Raw genomic sequence first — 23,885 nt, forward strand, 5'->3', positions numbered from 1 at the left:
TCCTTTCCCAGCTACTGAGTACCCAGTGGCATGAATTAGAGATAATGTAATAAAATTAAGGCAATAAAAACTGAGACTAAATATCAAAGAAAGTTTTTGGACAGCAGGATGGATTAGACAATGGAGTCAGCTCCACAGGGAAGTGATGAAGAGACATGCAACATTTAAAATCAGTTTGCCACTGGCTTTTCTGGTCAGAGGCGCCCTAGAATGCATTGTGTATTTCTGGACTAGGAAGTCCCAAAACGTACTATGTTCAAAGAGTGGTCAATGCCCATCCCACACATCACATTTAAGAAACAATTATGGTATGAGCACCAGGAAAGGGAGTAGAATGGGATGCGAGAATGTCACAGCATGACAGGAAGTAAGGGACCTCTTGGGGTTGAAAGAAATGAAGTTGGGACTGCAGCTAGGCCTATTGAAGCTCATGGAAAGAAATTCCACAGCAATGTGAACCTTGGAAAAGTTTGAGTGAGTTCAGTCAACATGGGAACAACTCAACTAGTCAATCACTGACCTTAAACTTAACGGAGTCACAATGCATGACCAACTTTGCTGAGAAAATAACAAACACTGCACAGTGCTACTGGAGATTTGCACTGCCACTAAATTGTTCAAAGGAAACCCTTCACATCTTGTTCCTTTATCTTATGCAAAGGTGAGGATTCTGTACCCGGAATACTATTTTCTGTTTTCGGGGTGCCAATAGCAAGTTAGGTGATATTAAACAAAACCAAAGGGCAATTTCCTCTCTTGCTTATTCAAATTATTTCCTTACCATCTGATATTGAGAGCCACCATTTGTTTTATTGGACTTGATTACAAAGAGTAATCATTTGTGTAACACTCTATACTAAAACCTGCCTGCATGTTGTATTTCCCATATACATTGTACATGAATTAGCCCATTCTGACTGACACAGGTACTAGACTCCACTTAACAACTTTTATGCATTTTAACTATACCTAGTGTAGTAGGAAGAGAGCCTGAGACATAAGCCCTTTCGTACATGTTTTGATCAAACCAACATGTACAAAATAATGGGTGATAACTAGCGACGTCAGGGGGCAGTAACTAACTATGTCATAGGGGCAGTACTAACTAGTTTGTATCAGGGTATAAATACATATCTCAGAGGGAGTATCTTTGTCTGGGCTAGGAAGGAATGGAAAGTCCCGCCGTTCACTGAGTTGGTCCATTGTTATGGGCGTAGATGTATTAGCCATCCGGTATAGTCTGCTGGATACTAGTACCGTGCTTCGTTGACAATAAACCTGGCTAGGTGCTTTTGTCCCTTAACGTATTTTGTGGTCACTGGGCTGTTCACTCAAGATCTGTCATGCCAGCTGTCTGTGCAGAGATGGGGCGGCATGCAAAGGAAACACACACACGCAACCAAACATCTATCTACATCTAACCACACCTGGTCCAAAAATGATTTTCCCCCCCATGAAAAATTTAGATTTTTTTTTTTTTGGTAGAAAAAATATCTGAATTTTTGGTTTTCAGTAACTGAAAAGTGCCAAAAATTCAGTTTTTGATTCTGACCAAAAAAATAAACCGAATTCATGAAAAAACATAAGAATGGCCATACTGGATCAGACCAACGGTCCATCTAGCCAAGAATCCTGTCTTTCAACAGGGGCTAGTGCTAGATGCTTTAGAGAGACTGAACAGAACAGAGCAATTATCGCGTGATCTATCCATTACAGTCCAGTTCCAGCTTTGCAGCAGAGATTTAGGAACACCAGAGCATGGGGTTGTGTCCCTGACAATCTTGGCTAATAGCTATTGATGAACCTATCCTCCATGAACTTATCTAATTCTTTTTTGAACCCAGTTATACTTTTGGCCTCCACAACACCCTATGACAATGAGTTCCACAGGTTGACCATGCATTTTGAAGGAAAATTTTCACTCTCTCTTCATTTTAACCCTTCCAGGCTATTTGCCATCTTCGGTGATGAATGTGGAAGGAGGAAATAGATTTTGCTAGACCCCCTTCATTGTCTTCACAACACCAGTTAGCTGGGCAGTCCCTCCCCCCCAGTATACAGAAACATTGATGGAAGCACCAATGCACTAGTGACTCCTACATATGGCATTTGAAGTGGAGAGGACGGAATGGAGTCTCAGATTTCAACTTCCAGAGGATGAGGGCAGGGCTGGCCAGCTAGAGAACTCTCTCTAGGCATTTCGCCCACTCAGATGCAAAATAGCACTCCATGGGCTGGTAGTGCTCTTGGCCAAGCTGCATAGGTTCTGCTATGTATGTGTCTACAGAGCAGCAGGGTCAAGACTTGGTCCTCAGGATTTGGCAAGGTAGATGAATGATTTCTCTCTGCAGAGCATCTACTGTTAAGTCACACACAAAAGAAGTGCATATAGGACAGCATGGATTTTGTTTAACTCTTTCATTAAATTAGAAACAAAATCTTTCATTGTAAGAAAACTGTTTCAAGTGTCTTCTGGTAGAACTAGCAGATTCACTGGCAAAAAAATATTTGCCTTGTCAGATTCTTGATCAATCCTACCAACAAAATACTGTTATAATAATATGAACCAAACATTACAGTGATCAAGTCACTGACTTGTTTATAGAAAAAAACCCCCAAAATACAGAGTCAGTGAATCATCATCTTAGATTTACCAATCCCTGCTCCCCCACAAAAAAAAAAAAAATCTAAGGAGAAACATTCATTCTTTCAAGCACGTCTCAAAGAAATGTAACAGTGAGCATTATTATGAAGGTTGTATGGTGTACTTACAGGTCGAGCAGACCAAGAGTGTCCTGACCATAAATTCACAGAACAGCTTCCATTTTTGCTGCACTTTCGAGGTAACTGCTGGAATGATGATCTCTGCTGGAACGTAGTACTGAATTGAATAGGTCACAAAAATCCCAAAGGAATACAGAATTTTCACGGCTTGATACAACCTGTTAAAAACATTTATACAAGAGTTGTGTCAGTTGCAAATATTTTGTAAAAAGCTAGTTTTCCGGAAGAAAAGGGGGATTGTTTCACATAATGAAATACTTGGGGAAGATTGCTATATATAAATAATTTTAAACATATGGTTTGATTGGATGTTTTATTCCTCTTTGCTCACCCTCCCTATGTTGCTTTTCTTCCTAGGCTCAGATCCTCTAGGAAGGGACTATGGCCCTAATCAGCAAAGCACATAAGTACATGAGTAGCCCTATTGCCTTTAACAGGGACTAAGGCTATGTCTACACAATAGAGTTTACAATGGCACAGCTGTACCGATGCAGCTGTGCTGCTGTAAGATCTCTCATGTAGCTTCTCTATGCTGATGGGAGAGAGCTCTCCCATCAGCATAATTAAACCACTTCCAATGAGCGTCAGTAGCTCTGTTGGCGGGAGAAGCTGTGCACAATACCACTTATGCCGGTGAAACTTATGTCGCTCAGAGGTGTGTTTTTTCATAAGTAGTAGTATAGACAAACTCTAACTCATGTTCTCAAAGTTAAGCAATGCTTTAAGCCCCAATCCTGAAAACACGTATATACATTTGATTTTTCTCATACAAGTAGTCCCATTAGAGTCAAATACATCTTACAATGCCAGACTTCAGTAGGGCAAAGATCTCACATGCCTGCACTCTGCATAGGGGTGAACATGTTTGTACAGTGTCAAACCGAAACAGTACCTCGACACGCTACTGCAATACAAACACTTAATAATAAAAATGGGATTTGAACACATGGTCTTAAATTTTTAAGAGTGAGTAGTAATTTTGGGTGCCTAACCTGACCTTAAAAGGGCCGGATTTTCAGAAAATGTTTACTCACCCTCTAAAAAAAATCAGCCCTTTTAAGGAGTCAAGTTGGACATCCAAAAATTGAGGCACAGTCACTGGTTACTTTTGAAAATTGAGGCTGTAGTTTTAGAATGACTTATTTCAGACATGATGCTTACATTATTAAGCCATTCCCTGTTGGTTATCTGAGCGTTAAATGTGTTCTTATTGTTTAATGCTCTGCTTCATTGTGCTCTTTTTGAAGCACTGTGACACACAAAGTGAGCTTTATAAATCAATAATAATAAAGACGCTAATAATGATAAGAGTGAATAACAGGAAAAAAGCTGTGTGAAAAGACAAAGGGGGTTAGTAGGTCTCTTATTTACCGTAGCAGGACATAGTGGGATACTCAAAGCACAACTAAAAGTACATCAGCATAAAGTCTTAGTGATATTCCCAATAAGCAAACAAAAAAAGGTATCTCTGTACGACAGTCACAGTTGCTATGAAATTTCACATTATGACTGCAATGCTAGGACACAGAGCCAAAGAACCAATAACCACTAACCAAATAATACACATAATGGAATCGAACTTTTACAAAAGAATGCTGTTAAAGAGGAACATGTTACAAGGCAGACAAATTGTCAGGGGAAAGAAGATTCAAATGTACGCCTGGTCTACACCTTAAATTTAGGTCAACACAGCTACATCGCTCGGGATGTGAAAAATCCACATTCCGGAGCCAACTAGCTATGCCAACCTAACCCCCAGTATAGATGCAGCTAGGTCAACAGAAGAAGGCTTCCGTCCACCTAGCTTGAGGATATGGTGTTCCCACACCACTAGAAAAAAAACGTTCCGTCCACGTAGGCTGCGTCTGTGCCATGGGATTATCCTGTCATAGCTACAGCACTGTGACTGTGCCAGAATAGTCCCCATTGTGTAGATATAGCCACATTCTGCACATTGATAAACCTCTACGTAGGGCCAGGCAGCTCTGGGCATTTCAAAACCCAATGCAAACTGCCAGACACGGTCTTCCAAATTTCTCTGAACACACCTTGTAGTATTAAAATGCTATGCCATACTGGAAAAAAGGAAAATCATGGAGGAAGCAAGATTTAGTGTGGTCTTGGACACCATGTGAACTCCTGGAAAACTGTTTAGTCACCTTGGCATTGGAAGTTTGTGCCCTAGGGAAAACGACACATCGCCACAGACATCAGGCTAGATTCACTCCTATACCAAGGCACCACTTGGCACAGAATTGTGCTGCGGCATCAGCGAGTCACGTACACCTCCCTGATTCTCACTGCCAGACCCAGAACAACTTAGAACTGTAGCCCAGCAGCTCTACGTTGTGCCCCTTTTGTGGGGTCTTTGATGAGCCCTATGCCAGTGGATGACTGGCCCAAAAAAGCAGACCTCCAACAACAGGAGATAAGAGATACAGGCACAGATGTGCCCAAAGAGAGTTCCTCTCTGATAAAGAATTCGCTGCTGAACAGCTGCATTATAGCCCCTTGTGCAACATGTAACCAGACTGAAAACCTGACCATCAGGACCTATGGGCAATGCCTAGTTAAAATACATCTCTGTTTTATTTGTAGGGGCTACTTTAGATTTTAGTGGCACACACAAAAAAAGAGATATCCAGAAGTAATTTTCCACAATAACACCATTTATATCTTCTGTAGCAACTGGGTAATAATGATTTCTTCCACATTACTATTGTCCTACTTTACATTAGCTGGCCAAACAACGTTAGGCAGATGAAGAGAGACTAAACTGTTTTTCCACTGAACGCATCCGATGAAGTGAGCTGTAGCTCACGAAAGCTTATGCTCAAATAAATTGGTTAGTCTCTAAGGTGCCACTAGTACTCCTTTTCTTTTTGCAAATACAGACTAACACGGCTGCTACTCTGAAACCTGTTTTTAAAAGGGATGCTATCATCTATATATCTTGTTGAGTTAAAAGATAAATTTATTGTAGTCTTAAATTTTATGACAGAGTTCCCTAGCAAAGAAAGAGAGGAGTCTAACCAATTACAGCAATGGGTACCACTGTGAGAATCTAGCTATATTAAAGGTGAAACTTTCTACATAGAAGAAGCAGTCAATGTACAAAACAAACAAGCTAAAAAAAAACCTAGAAAAAAAATTTTCTCTCTAATTTCTTTCAACTATAATATTATTAGGTGTTACTTATAACCAAAGTATAGGTAAAAAAAATGTTCAAAGAGAAGTGTAATTAAGTTGACTGTGTCCTTTGAAACAATATGTGGTTCAATGGATCTTTTGTTCACAAAATATCCTCTACATCTCCAAATACACTAGTGACTTGGAATCTTTTGACTTTACAGCAGCTGCCCTTGCAGATTAACAAAAATATACCAACAATCCTCTCTTGTTTCATAGTAAAGGAAAATATAAGAACATAACAACAGCCATATTGGGTCAGACCAATGGGCCACCTAGCCCTGGTCTACACTAGGACTTTAGGTTGAATTTAGCAGCGTTAAATCGATGTAAACCTGCACCTGTCCAACCGATGAAGCCCTTTTTTTCGACTTAAAGGGCTCTTAAAATCCATTTCCTTACTCCTCCCCTGACAAGTGGATTAGCGCTTAAATCGGCCTTGCCGGGTCGAATTTGGGGTACTGTGGACACAATTCGACGGTACTGGCCTCTGGGAGCTATCCCAGAGTGCTCCATTGTGATCGCTCTGAACAGCACTCTCAACTCAAATGCACTGGCCAGGTAGACAGGAAAAGAACCACGAACTTTTGAAGCTCATTTCCTCAAGAAAAAAAGGCACAAAACGATTGTCTGCTGCCGCTTTCACGGAGGGAGGGAGGAAACGGCGGCCTGACAATATGTACCCAGAACCACCCGCGACAATGTTTTAGCCCCATCAGGCATTGGGATCTCAACCCAGAATTCCAGTGGGCAGTGGAGACTGTGGGAACTGTGGGATAGCTACCCACAGTGCAACACTCCGGAAGTCCACACTAGCCTCAGTACTGTGGAAGCACTCTATCATATCCCTCTTCTCTTAGTTCCCTCTCTTCTAAGATGAACTGCCTATTTAACCTCTACTTGTATGGAAGCTGTTCTGTACCCCTAATAATTTTGTTGTCCTTCTCTGTACTTCTTCCGATTCAAATATATCTTTTTTGAGATGGGACAACCAGAACTGCACTGGACTTGTATAGTGGCATTATGATATTCTCTTGTCTTATTATCTATCCCTTTCCTAATGGTTCCTAACATTCTGTTAGCTTTTTTTGACTGCCGCTGCACATTGAGTGGATGTTTTCAGACAACTATCCATGAGTCTAAGTTCTCTTTCTTGAGTAGTAACAGCTAATTTAGACCCCATCATTTTGTAGGTATAGTTGGGATTATTTTTTCCAGTGTGCATTACTTTGCATTTATTAACACTGAATTTAATCTGACATTTGTTGCCCAATCATCCAGTTTTGTGAGATCCCTGTTACCTCTGTTTCCCTAGAAACCAACCCAGGGTTACACTTACATTGTTTTTATTAAATGCCGCTGTTGGATCAAACAGAAAAGGGATGGGGCTTATTCATGCACACACACGTTCATACCCTCATGCACTCACATACTGGCGGAGAGTTACTGGAGACAGCAGAGGAAGCCGAGAAGCCGAAGCATAGTAGATCTGGTGTGTCCGCCTGCAGTCATGGATCTGGGCAGGCGAGCAGGTCAAGAAGCAGGGGACTTGTGTGCATGCCTTCTTCCTTTTATTGGAACTGAGCGGCTCCTGTCACATACACTGAGTTTCCCTTCTGTGTCCGTCACCGAGAAGCATTCCCAGGCTTCGCTCCTTTCATGCAAACCAGGTTCTTCTTTTCTTTACGGCACCCCATGATGGCCTTCTTAGGGCAGATTACATCAGACACACCTGGCTCCTGGCTCCAGGCTTTATTCTGCTTGCAGTTCCTCTCCGCCAAGTCCCACATACACTCCCTTGTTCACACTCCCTTATCTTCCACACACACTCCCTTGTTCACACTCTCTCTGATTGCGAGATGGGGTATTGCAAAGCTTGGAGGTTTATACAAGTGGTAACTGAAAAGGTTACAAAGCTTGCAAGAGTTAGAAAGCTTAAAAGGAACAATAACTAAAGTTACAAAGTTTGCAAAAGGTTACAGAATTTAATGATCATACTAGCAATGACTGAAAAGTTACAAACCTTACAATCGCATTCTGCTGGACCGAGCGGAGGCTTTACATAACAATCCTCGGTAACTCTTTGCCTTGAGGGTTGTACTTAACAATCAAGTAATTTTGTATCATCTGCAAACTTTGCTATCTCACTGTTTACCCCTTTTTTCAAATCATTTATGAATATGTTAAACAGCACTGGTCCCAGTATAGATCCTTGGGGGAGCCCATTATTTACCTCTCTTTCCAGTGAATAGTATATACCAAGGAGAAACTATCACATAAAAAAAAATGCACAAAATCAAGAGGAAAGTTCACTTCTGATCACTTGTAAACTTTATCTCAGTTTCAGGCAGAGGTGAAAGTAAGCCGGTATGATCCGGTACGGCGTACCGGCAAGAGCCAGTACGCCATGCTGGACCGGACCGGCTTCCCCAGGCTGGCGCTTTAAAGGGCCCCAGGCTCCACACAGCAGCCGGAGCCCCGGGCCCTTTAAAGCGACGCCTGAGCCCCGCTGCTGGGGCCCCCGGGGTAGCGGGAGCTGGGCTCCGGCTGCTGCGGGGAGCCCCAGGCCCTTTAAAACACACCGCCAAGCCCTTCTGACAGAGCCCTGGGGTAGCAGCGGCAGCTGGGCTCCGGTCGCGCTTTAAAGGGCCCGGGGCTCCGGCTGCTGTGAGCCCTGGGCTAGTGCTGGCAGTACTCCGGTGCTGATTTAAGGGGCCAGGGGCTCCGGCCGCTGTGGGGAGCCCCACACCCTTTAAAGCACCCCTCCCCCGCACCTCCAGGGCTCCCCGCAGTGGCCAGAGCCCCCGGGCCCTTTAAAGCACCCCCCCAAGCCCTGCTGCCGGAGCCCCGGGGTAGCGGCAGCTGGGCTCCGGCGGTGATTTAAAGGGCCCAGAGCTCTGCTGCGGTAGCTGGAGCCCTCGGGTCTTTAAATCTTGATTTAAAGGGCCCGGGTATTTAAAGGCCCCACCTCTTCCAGTCGAGGCCACACCCCCTGCTCAGGACTCCAGAGTACCAGTAAGTCCTTTAAGTTACTTTCACCCCTGGTCTCAGGTATTATAAAAGAAAGCCGTGTGTTTCAGATTTCCGATGGAGCAGGATCTTCAAAAGTGCCTACGAGATGATTAGGAGCCCAACTTTCATTTACTTTCCAAGAGATTTGGACATCTTACTCCCTTAGGCACTTTCGAAAAAATCTCACCCTAGTTGGACAATTTGTATGCCCCCCACTTAGTCTGATGAAATTTTAGATTAATGAAATATGGTTTTAACCAAATAATTTCTTGATTATGCTCTGTGCTCAATTACTTTCATGAAGCTGTTACTATAGTTGATTTTTTTTAAAAAAGGATTTCAGGGCACAATTTAAGGAGTTCTTCCCTGCATCTCCAAACGGCTGTAAGCACTGGCTGAGTGAGAAGCTCTCAAAAGTTCTAGAATTTAGAGAGATTTATTGACTATAGATTTCTAATAAATCAGGAGGGTCTGTAATGAAGAATAAGATCACAAATATGTAATATATGTTTAATTAGGCACTGCAGTTTCATACATTTTATCAAGAATTAGACAAAAACAGACATTTTGCAGAATGTTAATCTTCAAAATTAGCTGAGCCTTTTTGGTACTTTGTTCAATAGCTAGTTTTCAGTTCTTATTAATATAGAGCCATTTCACATATTTGATTGCTTAATATCAAATAGATCTTAGAATTTTGACTGACTGCCAAAGGAGTGGCTGTATTTAATATTTTTGAAGCCTACACAACAATCTTCCTTCTTTCTCCTGTAAATTACTCAGTACTGGTAAACATGAGAGTTGTACAAAATTAACTGAACTTGTTTAGAAATCAATTTATTGTTTCTGCACTGATTTATCTTAATTGGTACAGCTTTCTTGAGTAGACGAGACCATAAAGCAAGAAATTTACAGTAGACAAAGGTGGCTTTGAAAATCCATAGTAAGTGAAAATTAAAGTTTAATTTTATTAAGGAAGCTAATAAAAAAGAGTAAACAAAGGCTACTGTACTGCAGAATTTCTATGTTCTTTGCGACGAGGACTATGTCTAGGTAAGTGGTGGTAGGTACAGTGCTGTTTCTAACACAATGGAGCTCAGATCTGATTGCTGCCACCATGTACTATAGTACTGTAGATGATCATTAATTAACAGCAACAGATATATAATATTTGTATAAAATATGTCCCTAAGCAGCCAATCTGCAGAATGCTCCAATACTAAACACTCAGGAAAAAAATCCAATAAAGCACTGAATTGTTCTTAGCTTTTCCATAATTTGTTAGTGAAGGGAACACTGTGATCTTGTAAGCTGAGCTCCAATATAACACAGGCCATAAAACTTCCCTGAATTAATGCCTGTTAGAACTACAGCATCTCTTTTAGAAAAAACATCAATTTTTTATTTCAAAAATTTGCCAGTAATGAGGAATCCACCACAATGGTAATTTGTACCAATGGTTAATTACCCTCACTGCTAAAAATCTGCCCTCATTTTCAGTATGAATTTGTCTAGCTTCAACTGCAGCTATTGGATCTTGTTATACCTTTGTCTGTTAGATTGAAGAGCTTTTCTTTAGTCTTCAGGGCAGAGCCTGCAGCCTCTGTGTTTGGTAAGCACCTAGCTCATGGCAGGAAATACACAATCTAATTTATCATAATTATACTCTACAAAGAGCTGATGCAAATAATCTTTTTATTACTATTAAACATTTTTATCGCAGCAACACCTCAAGGCCACAACTAGGTTGGGTCCCATTGTGCTAGGCACTGTACACAGACATAATAAATGATAGTCCATGCCCCAAAGAACTTACAACCTGAAAGACAAGACATACTGGGTGGATGAATCAACCAAATGGGCCTGGAGAAACAGAGTACAAAACACATGTAATAAGACATGGACAGTGCTTAGTCAGTCTGTGGTAACTCTACAGCTGCCTACCTGTAATCAGGCTGCACTTAGAAGAGGTGACTTTTGAGGAGAGATTTGGAGGAGGAGGAGGAGGTGGTGGCTTTATGGATTTTTCCTTGGAGCTTTTTCTATTCATAAGGAGCAGAATGAGAGAAACTACAAAAGTGCTTGTCGGAGAAATGGGTGATCAGGGCTGGCATAATTGGTGGAGCAAAGACAGGAGTTAACTTTATGCTACCAGTCAAGGTGGGGATGAATTGTGGAAGGCTTTGAATATAAGGACAAGAAGTTTTTTTTAGTTTCAAAAACCATAGCTGAATTGCAGAGGCATTAACAGAACTGTTTCCATCTATAGACTGATGATTTGTGATATTCACTCAAACCATATATCATGTATCTGTATTTCAAATATTTTACTTTGGTGTCACCCCCAATTAGCCGTTCAGGTACAACACTGAAAAAGCCAGACAGGGCTAATGGCCCATCAGCAAAGACAACGGACTGTAAAAGAGCTTAATCTTCCTGTGGACGCTCCAGACAGCCTATGAGTAATGGCTGCCTCAGCCCTGCAGAGACACAGGTCCGAGTCACCTGGTTCTGGACCCCACCCCTTGGAATGCCAGTGCTCTTCCACTGGGAGACAAAGGGTTCCCGCCATACACAAGAGGTATATAAGGCAGGGGAGTGATATCATCATGGTTCTCCTCTGCCTCCCCATCCAAAGAGACACTGAAAAACACCTGGAAGCAAGAACTGAATGGGGGGGAGAAGAGTTGAGCCCAAGCTGGAAGGGTGTCTAGCTTGAGAGTAATACCCAACTGCGATCCGACGTGGTAGTCACCGACGAGGCCCAGAAAAAGATCATCCTCGTCGACATCACGGTCTCCTTCGAGAACAGATCCCCGGCCTTCCGAGAAGCCGAAGCTCAGAAGCTAGAAAAATACACCCCTCTGGCCCACACCCTGAGAGCGAAGGGCTACGAGGTGCAGATGGATGCCCTGATCGTCGGAGCCCTGGGCGCTTGGGACCCCTGTGGAATCGGTCGACACTACGCACGGCTCATGCGGCGCCTCATGGTCTCGGACACCATCCGATGGTCCAGGGACATCTACATCGAACACATCACCGGCCACCGACAGTACCAGGAGGTGTGAGCCGGTACGATATCGTGCATCCACTATGGGAAAGGGTCTGAGAGGCTTTTTCATTGGACCATATGAACTGGAACCATAAACTCAATGAACATTAAATCCCACCAAATGAGGGTAGATCCATCCCCATTATCGTAGCCGCTCATTATACTCCACACCTGAACATAGCCATTATATGGACAACATACCCCCACATCTCAATGTCTGTACTCTGACCGGTTAAACTTTTACCCCCAATCAGGGAGACTGCAGATTTTGTATTCCTTACTCCACCAGCTCCTAACCGAATTTCGCACCCCTTGATAATCTGTTCCTTATTCCCTGATAACCAGAAACCTCTATGCTTGAACTCTGTACCGTTCTCTTTTTATTTCAACATTATCTTAATAAAATTAATATATCTGAGGTCTCCAGCTGGAGACAAGTGCAGCTGCCTTTCAAGACTTTCTGTAATCTGTCTGCAACAATATCTAGGGTGAGACATTATTATTTGTAACCAAGTTCTTTAGTGAAACAAGCTTAGCTTGCGTGTTTTGTTGTTTTGCTTAGTAATTTGCTTTGTTCTGTTAATGATATCGCTTTAACCACTTAAAATGCACCTTTTGTAGTTAATAAACTAATTTCTTGTTTATAATATAACCCCATTTCTACAATTCATAATTGGGGGGGAGGGGAAGAGGCTGTGCATACCTTCTTCCACATTGAGGGAGGAGGCAGATTTCATAATATACCTTTGGGTCTGCACTCCAAGGGACACCTGAGTGCTGGGGCAAGTCCCTTAAGCTGCGTCTTCCCAGAGCTGATCTCAGTGTCTGTGTTGTTCTGCAGTTGGATGTGGCCCTGCTTGTGTGTGTGCTGGAGTAGGCTTAATAGCCTGGCTCAGCAACACAGGTAAAAAGGGTGCCCAGGCTGGCATAACAGGCGGGCTCAGCATTATCCCACTACATCAGGTGGGGTGGCATCCCAAGGGAGGCAACCTGTCACACAAATCTTTTTGCAGAGTGTTCATGGACAGTTTAAAATATTACCAGGAGTTACTCTTCCGATATTAAATACTCTATCGCCAAAAGAGTGACATTTAAAAGGAGAAATGCTTCAATATTTATATATAGCATCTTTCATCCAACAGGATCCCCATCCCCAGGATATACAAGCATATGTCTATAGATCTAGGTGATTAGAGTTACAAAAAATATTATAGACACACAAAACACATACAAGTCATTTTACCCACCACTGAAATACCTTGCTTACTTATTTACAAAGAAACACTATGAATTCTCCAAATTGTACAATTTGCTACCATATGCAAACTTGTTTTCCTATTACTGTCACCCTTCTCTCCCTCCTTTCACTCCCCCAGACACACCGTTACTGTGTTCTCCTTTCATATGTTTCACCTCAGCCCTTTTTATACAGTAAGCTCTTTGAAACAGAGTCTATTTTAATTTAATGCACCCAGCACTGATCCTGAAAGAGGCCTCTGGGCATTAGTGCAATACGACTAATAAACAGCAACAAAGCCTCTAGGCTGGAAAGTGGAAGCTGTGTAATGTATACTGTTGCTCTGTGCTTTGTTTAGTACAGCAAGTAGAAAATACCGATGAAACAACACTGTGACTTAAGATGAAAAGAATATCCCTGAAACTGTTATTCTTATCAAAACTGCCTGCAGTGTTGTTGTAGCCGTGTTGGTCCCAGGATATGAGAGAGACAAGGTGGATGAAGTAATATCTTTTATTGGACCAGCTTCCATTGATGAGAGGAGAGACAAGCTTCTGAGTTCCACAGATCTGAGAAGAAGAGCGTGAAAGCATGTCCATTTCACCAACAGAAGTTGGCTCAGTAAAGGATACTACCTCACCCACCTCGTCATTCCTATCCATAGCCTCTGACAGTTAATGCCAGGATGAGCATATAACGGTTTTAGGAATAGTACATAAAAGGCTAGATTGTCATTCTTAATCTGATAGTATATTTCATTCTCATGTGGTCAGACCTTAGAGTTCATGAGGATGGAGTTTAATCAAGATGAGATTTTGAAAACCAACTTTTGAACATCAGCAAATAGAGATTTTAACAGAGGAGGGACATCTAGTACATTGTGTATCCTGATTCACCTCAGTGGACTCAAATAAAACATTGTGAATTGAATACACTGATATTTGATTATTTCTTTACTAGCAATGATCACTCTGCAGTGATATATACAGACAAATTGTGTGTTGTTCTTGGAGGAAGGAAACATTTGTTCTAAGATTAAAATACTAAAAAAATTAGTTAGACATGGTTTCATCCTGGGCAACATATGCTATATCTTTATCATCTCCTGAAGACAAAAGTAAAAAAATATTTTACTTGCCAGAACTTTAACCAACTATTCTAAACCTCCCTTCTTGATGTATCTGATGCAAAATGTGCCAGACTTTCCTTTAACTCTAACTTGTACAGCTAGGTCTACTACATTAATATTTATATTGCGGTAGCACTTAGAAGCACCAGCCCCATTGCACTAGGCTTTGAGGGGTTGGATCACAGAACACCCCTGGGGTTTGCTAATTGATGTGCCAAGACTACTTCTGCTCCTTCTTTCCTATCCTGTCAGCTTAGGACCTCAGTGCCCTACCTGGTTTGAGCCAGACACACTAGCCTGCTGCAAACCCAGACCCAGGTCTGAACCACGTCCCCTAACAGCTGAAGGCTTAATTGAAAGCAATTTAGGAAGTGTTCCTATCCTTGACACTCAGATGCCCAACTCCCAATGGAGTCCAAATCCTAAATAAATCCGTTTTACTCTGTATAAAGCTTATACAAGTTAAACTCATAAATTGTTCACCCTCTATAACACTGATAGAGAGATATGCACAGCTGTTTGCCCTCCCCAAGTATTAATACATACTCTGGGTTAATTAATAAATTAAAAGTGATTTTATTAAATACAGAAAGTAGGATTTAAGTAGTTCCAAGTAGTAACAGACAGAACAAAGTGAATTACCAAGCAAAATAAAATAAAACACGCAAGTCTATGTCTAGTACAGTAATAAAACTGAATACAGATAAAAACCTCACCAGTTCCAGTAAGCTTTCTTTTACAGACTAGCCTCCATCTAGTCTGGGTCCAGCAATCACTCACACCCCCTGTAGTTACTGTCCTTTGTTCCAGTTTCTTTCAGGTATCTTTGGGGGTGGAAGGCTCTCTCTTTAGCCAGCTGAAGACAAAATGGAGGGATCTCCCAGGGGTTTAAATAGACTTTCTCTTGTGGGTGGAGACTCCCTCCTCTCTCCTATGCAAAGTCCAACTACAAAATGAAGTTTTGGAGTCACCTGGACAAGCCACATGTCCATGCATGACTGAGTTCCTTACCAGCCAAGACACATTCCTGGGAAAGCCCAGATGTGGATTGGCGTCTCCAAGTTCATTGTTGGCTTAAGGGCTTCTTGATTGGGCACTTACTGAGAATAGTCTTTTCTCAGGAAGCTGACAGACTGCTTCACTAAAACCTACTCTGAATCAAACAAGTATGCAATCAATATTCATAACTTCAAATACAAAAATGATATATACATACAAATAGGATTAAATTTAGATCATAACGTTTACAGAGATATGTTACATGGTATATGTAGCATAAAACACATTCTAGTTATGTCATATATACATTCATAAGTATATTTCCATAAAGCCTTATGGGGGGGCACTGTCACATAGGTAATGAACAAATACGTGACTCAGAGAGAGCCCCTGCCTCAGACAGCTTGCCATAAGAAGTTAAGAATATAACAATGATCATACTGAGTCAGACCAATGTCTCCATCTAGCCCTGTATCCTGTCTTATAACAGCAGCTAGTGCCAGGTGCTTCAGAGAAAATGAACAGAACAGGATAATACCAAGTGATCCATCCCCTGTAGTCTAGGCCCAGCTTCTAGCAGCTGGAGGTTTAGGGAAACTTGGAGCATGAGGTTGTGTCCCTTAACATCTTGGCTAATAGCCACCGATGAACGTATCTTCTATGAATTTAAGTACACTACTTCTTAATCTGTGATGCATGGACCATGGTCAGTCTGCAAACCACTCACAGAAGATTTGTAGACAACTGGATGATACATTGCACTAACTCTTCTTATTTCCTGAAGTAAATCACATTCAGAGAAACTGAAAGTACTAAAATTTACTTAGTACTTAATATTTTTTTCATGCTAACAATTGCTCCATTTGCCATATGGGAGTTATGTGTGTTCACAGTTTAGAGGAGATGTAATCCACAAGACACTCCTTCTATTAAATTGTGTTTCAAACAACACTTGGCCTAATAATAATCTCACAACCAGCAGATGACTCATCCATCATTCACCCCCCACCCCAAGATGAGTGCACCTCCTGCCCCTAGCCTGCCCCTGCCCCTGCCCCTAGCCCTGAGCCCCCTCCCACACACTCAAACTGCTCCTGCTGAGCCAGCACTGGCCGCTGCGAAAGTCATGGCATCGGTGACTTCCCTGACAGAGTCACAGACTGTCATGGGTGGTGTACCTCAGAATGTTTTGAGCAATTCCATTCCAGATGAACAATGAGTTTCCATCTTATTGACAGCGATGGGTCCGAGGAAATATGGGCTGCTGTGTGACCTATTGGCTCCAACTATGTCCATAAATGTGACGTGTGCCACAATTACTGCACCAATGGAAGAACATTTCTCCTCTACCCAATTGATGATAGCAGAATGATACTGGTTCCATCAGTGACACCACGGAACTGAAGAGTCGATTGCACAGTTTGTTGTTGCTCTAAGGAAGTTGTCAGACCATTGTCAGTTCAGACAAACATTAAGTGATGCCCTGCATGACCAATTTGCCTCTGGATTATTCAATAACCAGATCTGAAACAAGTTACCTGCTAAAAAAGAAAAGGAGTACTTGTGGCACCTTAGAGACTAACCAATTTATTTGAGCATAAGCTTTCGTGAGCTACAGCTCACTTCATTGGATGCATTCAGTGGAAAATACAGTGGGGAGATTTATATACACAGAGAACATGAAACAATGGGTGTTACCATACACACTGTAACGAGAGTGATCACTTAAGGTGAGCTATTACCAGCAGGAGAGGGGGGGTGGGTGGAGGAAACCTTTTGTAGTGATAATCAAGGTGGGCCATTTCCAGCAGTTGAAAAGAATGTCTGAGGAACTGTGTGTGTGTGTGTGGGGGGGGGGAAATAAACATGGGGAAATAGTTTTACTTTGTGTAATGACCCATCCACTCCCAGTCTTTATTCAAGCCTAAGTTAATTGTATCCAGTTTGCAAATTAATTCCAATTCAGCAGTCTCTCGTTGGAGTCTGTTTTTGAAGATTTTTTGTTGAAGAATTGCCACGTTTAGGTCTGGAATCGAGTGACCAAAGAGATTGAAGTTTTCTCCGACTGGTTTTTGAACATTATAATTCTTGACGTCTGATTTGTGTCCATTTATTCTTTTATGTAGAGGCTGTCCAGTTTGGCCAATGTACGTGGCAGAGGGGCATTGCTGGCACATGATGGCATATATCACATTGGTAGATGTGCAGGTGAATGAGCCTCTGATAGTGTGGCTGATGTGACTATGCCCTATGATGGTGTTCCCTGAATAGATATGTGGACACAGTTGGCAACGGGCTTTGTTGCAAGGATAGGCTCCTGGGTTAGTGGTTCTGTTGTGTGGCGTGTGGTACTTTTCTTTTTGCGGATACAGACTAACACGACTGCTACTCTGAAACCTGTCAAAAGTTACTTACTGTATCATCGCTTACATTCAAGAAGACTGTTGAGGTAGCTATTGCCATGGAAACCACAAAGATGAATTCTCTAGAATGTAGTGTGAACTGAAAAGTTCATCTCCTGAATCAGAGAGGCAGAGGATAATGGGAATGTAAAGAATGTCTGTGTGGCCATTGTGCTCAAACTACACATGCTGAGAATGACTGCTGGGCACACCAGGTCATTTGCCAGAAGTGCCAGAAGAAAGGATACATTGCTGTGAACTGTTGCACCGCTCAGCAACCAGGAACACAAAGTAACCATCCATCCAAGAAGACACCTATGAAAACTGAACCTAAAAAAGGATGGAAGTTAGGAATTCATACTGTGGAAAAAGAAACCACTCTCATGACACTGACCAAGATCTAGCACTGCATGTGTTAACAGACGCTGGAGTCAGAGATGGCATGTGGGTCACACCCTGGATTGAGGGAGCTCCTACAAGAATGGAGCTTGATACTGGGGCTGCTACTCACAGATTTCTGCATCTACTTATCACAAGACTTTGTCAGAAGTTCCTTTGAAAGAAACCTCCATGGTTTTGAAGACTTTTACCAGGGAAAAGTTAGTCCCAAAAGGGATACTCCAGGTGAAAGGTCAAGCAGATGGACAAGCAGTCATTTTATCCTTGTATGTGATTGAAGGAACATATCAACCATTATTTGGCAGAACTTGGTTCAAGATGCTCAAGGTGAAATGGACTGAGATCAAGGCAATCACAAAAGCACCTTGAAACCCTCAAGAAATACTGGACAAACACTCCAAAGTTTCTGAAAAAGAACTTGGACAGATGAGCAATATGTCAGTAAAAGTCACTGTTAAATCTGTTAAACACGGCTACCCCTCTGATACTTGTTAAATCTGACAAGTCAGTCAAAGTATTGCAAGCCCAGAGTTGTGCCTTATGGTCTGAAGCCATTGGTAGTAGCTGATTTGGACCATTTAGTGAATACTGGAGTCTTGTCACCAGTTTCACTCAATGAGCAGGCTATCCCTATTGCACCAGTGATCAAGAAGGAGGTCTCTATCCCAATTTATGGAGATTTCAAAGTGACACTGAATCCTGCTTTATGTGCAGACCAGTATCCACTACATTCTATTGGAGATTTGTTTGATACTCTTAATGGAGGACAGTGTTTCAGTAAACTGAATTTGCTAAATTCATACCTAAAAATGGAGACTGATCTGGCATCTAGCAAATATCTCACAATCAACATGGAAAAAGGTTTAATTTTGCTATAATAGGCTGCCTTTCAGTATCACATTGGCACCTGCCCAGTTCTAAAAAGCCATGGATGGGAACCTGAAACGACTGAATGGAGTTCAATGCTATTTGGATCACATCCTAGTTACAGGAAAGGCTCATGAGGCTCAGCTTTGAAGTTAGGATGTTGTCTTGCAACATTTGGAAAATCATGAACTAAGTACATTGAGGCAATGTGAATTTTTTCAGACCTTCAGTTGAATATCTTGGACATGAAATGAATGCTATGGGCTTTAAGAAATTGCAGAGAAATAAGGTGATTCTTCCAGAATCACTGTGAGAAAACATATCACAGTTACATTCATTCTTGGGACTGCTTAACTACTATGGTAAATTTTTGCCTAATCTGACAACAATATTGACACATTTACATGAACAGTTACAAGCACACAAAAATGAAAATCAGTGTACATTTACATGAACAGTTACAAGCACAAAAAAAATTAGAATCTGTGTACATTTAAGGAAGCAAAGAAATGGTTGACATCTGAGGTAGTTTTTATGCATTTGGATACCTTGCTACCATTAGGTGGTCACCAAATGAAATTAATAGGCAGCAAGTTTAAAACAAACAAAAGGACACAACGCACAGTCAACCTGTGGAAATCCTTGCCAGAGGATGTTGTGAAGACCAAGACTATAACAGGGTTCAAAAAAGAACTAGATAAGTTCATAGGGGATAGGTCCATCAATGGCTATTAGCCAGGATGGGCGGGGATGGTGTCCCTAGCCTCTGTTTGCCAGAAGCTGGGAATGGGTGACAGGGAGTGGATCACTTGATGAGTACCTGTTCTGTTCACTCCCTCTGGGGCACCTGGCATTGATCACTATGGGAAGACAGGATACTGGGCTAGACGGACCTTTGGTCTGACCCAGTATGGCCGTTCTTTGTTCTTATATTCATTGCAACTGCATACCATGTGGAGTGGGTGCAGTTCTTTCCCATATTTTCCCTGATGGCATGGAGAAACCTATGGACTTTGCTTCATGAACCCCATTGCCCCTAAGAAGAACTACATGCAAATATAGCAAGAAGCTCTCAGCATTAACTTCAGAAATACCTATCAGTATGATAAATATTTTACTTTGCTTACGGATCAACACCTGTTAATTTCAATTTTTGGCCTGCAACATGGAATTATGTCATTAGTGACTGTTTGTATACAACAATGGGGATTGCTTCTCTCAGGTCATTCCTATCTATTCAACTCTGTGAAGGGGCTCAGCATGGCAATGCTTCTGGGCTGTCGCGCCCGCCATGCCTAAGCTCCCATCAACCCAAAGAAACTTTGTACAAAAAGAGTTTTATCTCAATTTGATGGATAGATTACCCATCACTAACACAAACATTAACAAAGAAACCACTAAGGAAGATGAAGGGAATGGTACTACAGGGTACAGTGTTGAATAATAAGAATCCTCAATTTACAAAATTCATATCATGTCAATATGAATTATCTGTGAATCTAGGTTGCATGTTACAGGGAATGTGAGTGATCATTCTGAAATCAGGCTTGACAAAGCCCTGGCTGGGATGATTTAGTTGGGATTGGTCCTGCTCTGGGCAGGGGGTTGGACTAGATGGCCTCCAGAGGTCCCTTCCAACTCTGTTATTCTATGATTCTATGATCAATTCAATCTCATGTTTTTGAAGTCCTTTGTGAGGGTCATTTTGGCATTGTACGGATGAAGGTCAGAACCCAGAGTAATAGCCAGGCATCAACAAAGAAGTTGAAAGGAAGGTGAAGTGCTGTACTACATGTCAGCAAATTCAGCATGATCCTCTACACCTTTGGTCATGATCCCAGACTCGTTGAACACGTATTCCTGTGGATTTTGCCAGACCACTAGATTATATATTTTTGGTGATTGTTGATACCCATTCGAAAAGGCCAGAAGTTTTCAGAATGACTGCTACTACAGCTACCAAGAGCATTGGTCACCTTCGTACCTTGTTTAGCCAATTTAGTCTATCATTACAATTGATGAGTGATAATGGACCTCAGTTCTGTTCAGAAGAATTTCAGAGGTTCCTAGCTTCAAATGTAATTCAGCACATATGTTCTGTTCCATATCGTCCTGCTACAAAGAGACTAGCAGAACACTTTGTATCATAGAATCACAGAATATCAGGGTTGGAAGGGACCTCAGGAGGTCATCCAGTCCAACCCCCTGATCAAAGCAGGACCAATCCCCAATTAAATCATCCAAGCCAGGGCTTTGTCAAGCCTGACCTTAAAAACTTCTAAGGAAGGAGATTCTACCACCTCCCTAGGTAACGCATTCCAGTGCTTCACCACCTTCCTAGTGAAAAAGATTTTCCTAATATCCAACCTAAATCTCCCCCACTGCAACTTGAGGCCATTACTCCTTGTTCTGTCATCAGCTACCACTGAGAACAGTCTAGAGCCATCCTCTTTGGAACCCCCTTTCAGGTAGTTGAAAGCAGCTATCAAATCCCCCCTCATTCTTCTCTTCCGTAGACTAAACATCCCCAGTTCCTTCAGCCTCTCCTCATAACTCATGTGTTCCAGTCCCCTAATCATTTTTGTTGCCCTCCGCTGGACTCTTTCCAATTTTTCCACATCCTTCTTGTAGTGTGGGGCCCAAAACTGGACACAGTACTCCAGATGAGGCCTCACCAGTGTCGAATAGAGGGGAACGATCACGTCCCTTGATCTGCTGACAATGCCCCTACTTATACAGCCCAAAATGCCATTGGCCTTCTTGGCAACAATGGCACACTGCTGACTCATATCCAGCTTCTCGTCCACTGTCACCCCTAGGTCCTTTTCTGAAGAACTGCTGCCAAACCATTCGGTCCCTAGTCTGTAGCGGTGCATTGAATTCTTCCATCCTAAGTGCAGGACTCTGCACTTGTCCTTGTTGAACCTCATCAGATTTCTTTTGGCTCAATCCTCAAATTTGTCTAGGTCCCTCTGTATCCTATCCCTACCCTCCAGCATATCTACCTCTCCTCCCAGTTTAGTGTCATCTGCAAACTTGCTGAGGGTGCAATCCACACCATCCTCCAGATCATTTATGAAGATATTGAACAAAACTGGCCCGAGTACTGACCCTTGGGACACTCCACTTTTACCAGCTGCCAACTAGACATGGAGCCATTGATCACTACCCGTTGAGCCCGACAATCTAGACAGCTTTCTATCCACCCTATAGTCCATTCATCCAGCCCATACTTCTTTAACTTGCTGGCAAGAATACTATGGGAGACAGTGTCAAAAGCTTTGCTAAAGTCAAGGAACAACATGTCCACTGCTTTCCCTTCATCCACAGAACCAGTTATCTCGTCATAGAAGGCAATTAGATTAGTCAGGCATGACTTGCCCTTGGTGAATCCATGCTGACTGTTCCTGATCACTTTCCTCTCCTCTAAGTGCTTCAGAATTGTAGCGACATTTAAGCATGCCTTAAAAGCTAACAAGACTATTTTAAGTCCATTTCTTGTTTTTCTTGTCTACAGGAACATACCACATGCTACTACCCAGGAGTCACCTGCAACTTTTTTTTGAGGCGATCTGTGGGTGGTACACAGAAATTTGGAGGGCTTTGATTCTCAGCAGTTTACACAGCTCCTCCATCAACCTGGATGAGAAGTTAGATCCTCTGTCCATTAGTATTTCCTTTGGTATCCTAACCCTCATGAAGACTTTCCTGAGCTCGTTTGCTATGATAGGTGTGTTAGGCATGCATAGCAGAATGGCTTCAGGGTACTGTGTGGCATAGTCTACCATCATCAGTATATAACGGAATCCTGACGCTCTCTTCTCCGAAGGTCCCACTAAATCCACCCCCACGCATTTGAATGTGACCAGAAATGCTTCAGGATCATCTCCAGCACCCATTTTTGTGAGCTAGGTGAGCAACCCTGTGGGAACAGCTTCTCCTATGGGTCTAGGCACCATGACATTGGATGCCCCCTAGGGCTGTAACAGCATCACCGTCTGCTGCATCAGGCATTCTTGTTGTGGCTGATGCTGGGTCACCAGCCCCTGAATTAGCTATTGTTGCTGTTGGGCCTCTTGCTGTTGCTCCTGGGCCACAGTCTGCTGTAGTATCTCCCCTTGCTGCTGCTGTTGCCGGGCTGCCTGCTGTTGCCGGTTCACCAGCATCCATTTTAACAGCTTTTCTGTATCCATGGCCTCTTTAGGGTCATTCAGGGTCCAATGATCCTTTTAGCAGAACTTTTATGTGCTCCATCTACCCTGACTGAGCTAAGCTGCTCCCTTTTGAGCTCAACCTCCAGTGTGAGCATGCCCAGCAGCAGTGGCTGGACAGGGCTTTCTGGGCCCAGACTTTCTCCTTTACCCGCCAGTGTGGGGTTTGTATGTCCCATCACATTTTGGCAGAGAAACAGATTTTCTAAAATCCTACACTTACAGAAGCTTGGGAACAATTCTGGTTTAACTCAGAGTTCCTTTATTGTTTTATTAACAATGTTAAGGGTTTAGTGTCTCCTTTGGGGAACAGTTAATAACACACAAAGACACATACAGGGGATGTTGGAGGAATTTGAGCATCCTCAAATTCCTGAACAGAAGGATTTTCACACCTTCCTTTTCTTCTTTGGGTCTCTAATTTATGTGACTGGTCTTAGCTTGGAACACATTGATATTTACCCATAACTTCATTAATGATAGATGTAATCTGTGCTTCCGCATGTGGGAGTTAGTTGATCTTGATTGGCATCTTTTATGGGAATAAATTACTCTTCTACCTTGCCCCAGGGAACACTCTTATCCAATTAGGGGTTTGAGCATG

The 23,885-nt window shown here is 42.4% G+C and overlaps 1 protein-coding gene across 4 annotated transcripts in view; it reads right to left on the bottom strand.

Moving 5' to 3' along the window:
- Positions 1-23,885, bottom strand: part of SLC36A4 (solute carrier family 36 member 4) — a 271,797-nt gene that overhangs the window by 152,740 nt on the left and 95,172 nt on the right. For all 4 annotated transcript variants that reach the window (XM_073336987.1, XM_073336956.1, XM_073336966.1 and 1 more), the window contains exon 10: positions 2,773-2,942. In XM_073336987.1, the coding sequence (XP_073193088.1) occupies positions 2,773-2,942 (170 nt within the window). The remainder of the gene's footprint in view (positions 1-2,772; positions 2,943-23,885) is intronic.

The sequence above is a fragment of the Lepidochelys kempii genome, chromosome 1 (assembly GCF_965140265.1).
Source record: "Lepidochelys kempii isolate rLepKem1 chromosome 1, rLepKem1.hap2, whole genome shotgun sequence".
NCBI classification, from domain to species: Eukaryota; Metazoa; Chordata; order Testudines; family Cheloniidae; genus Lepidochelys; species Lepidochelys kempii.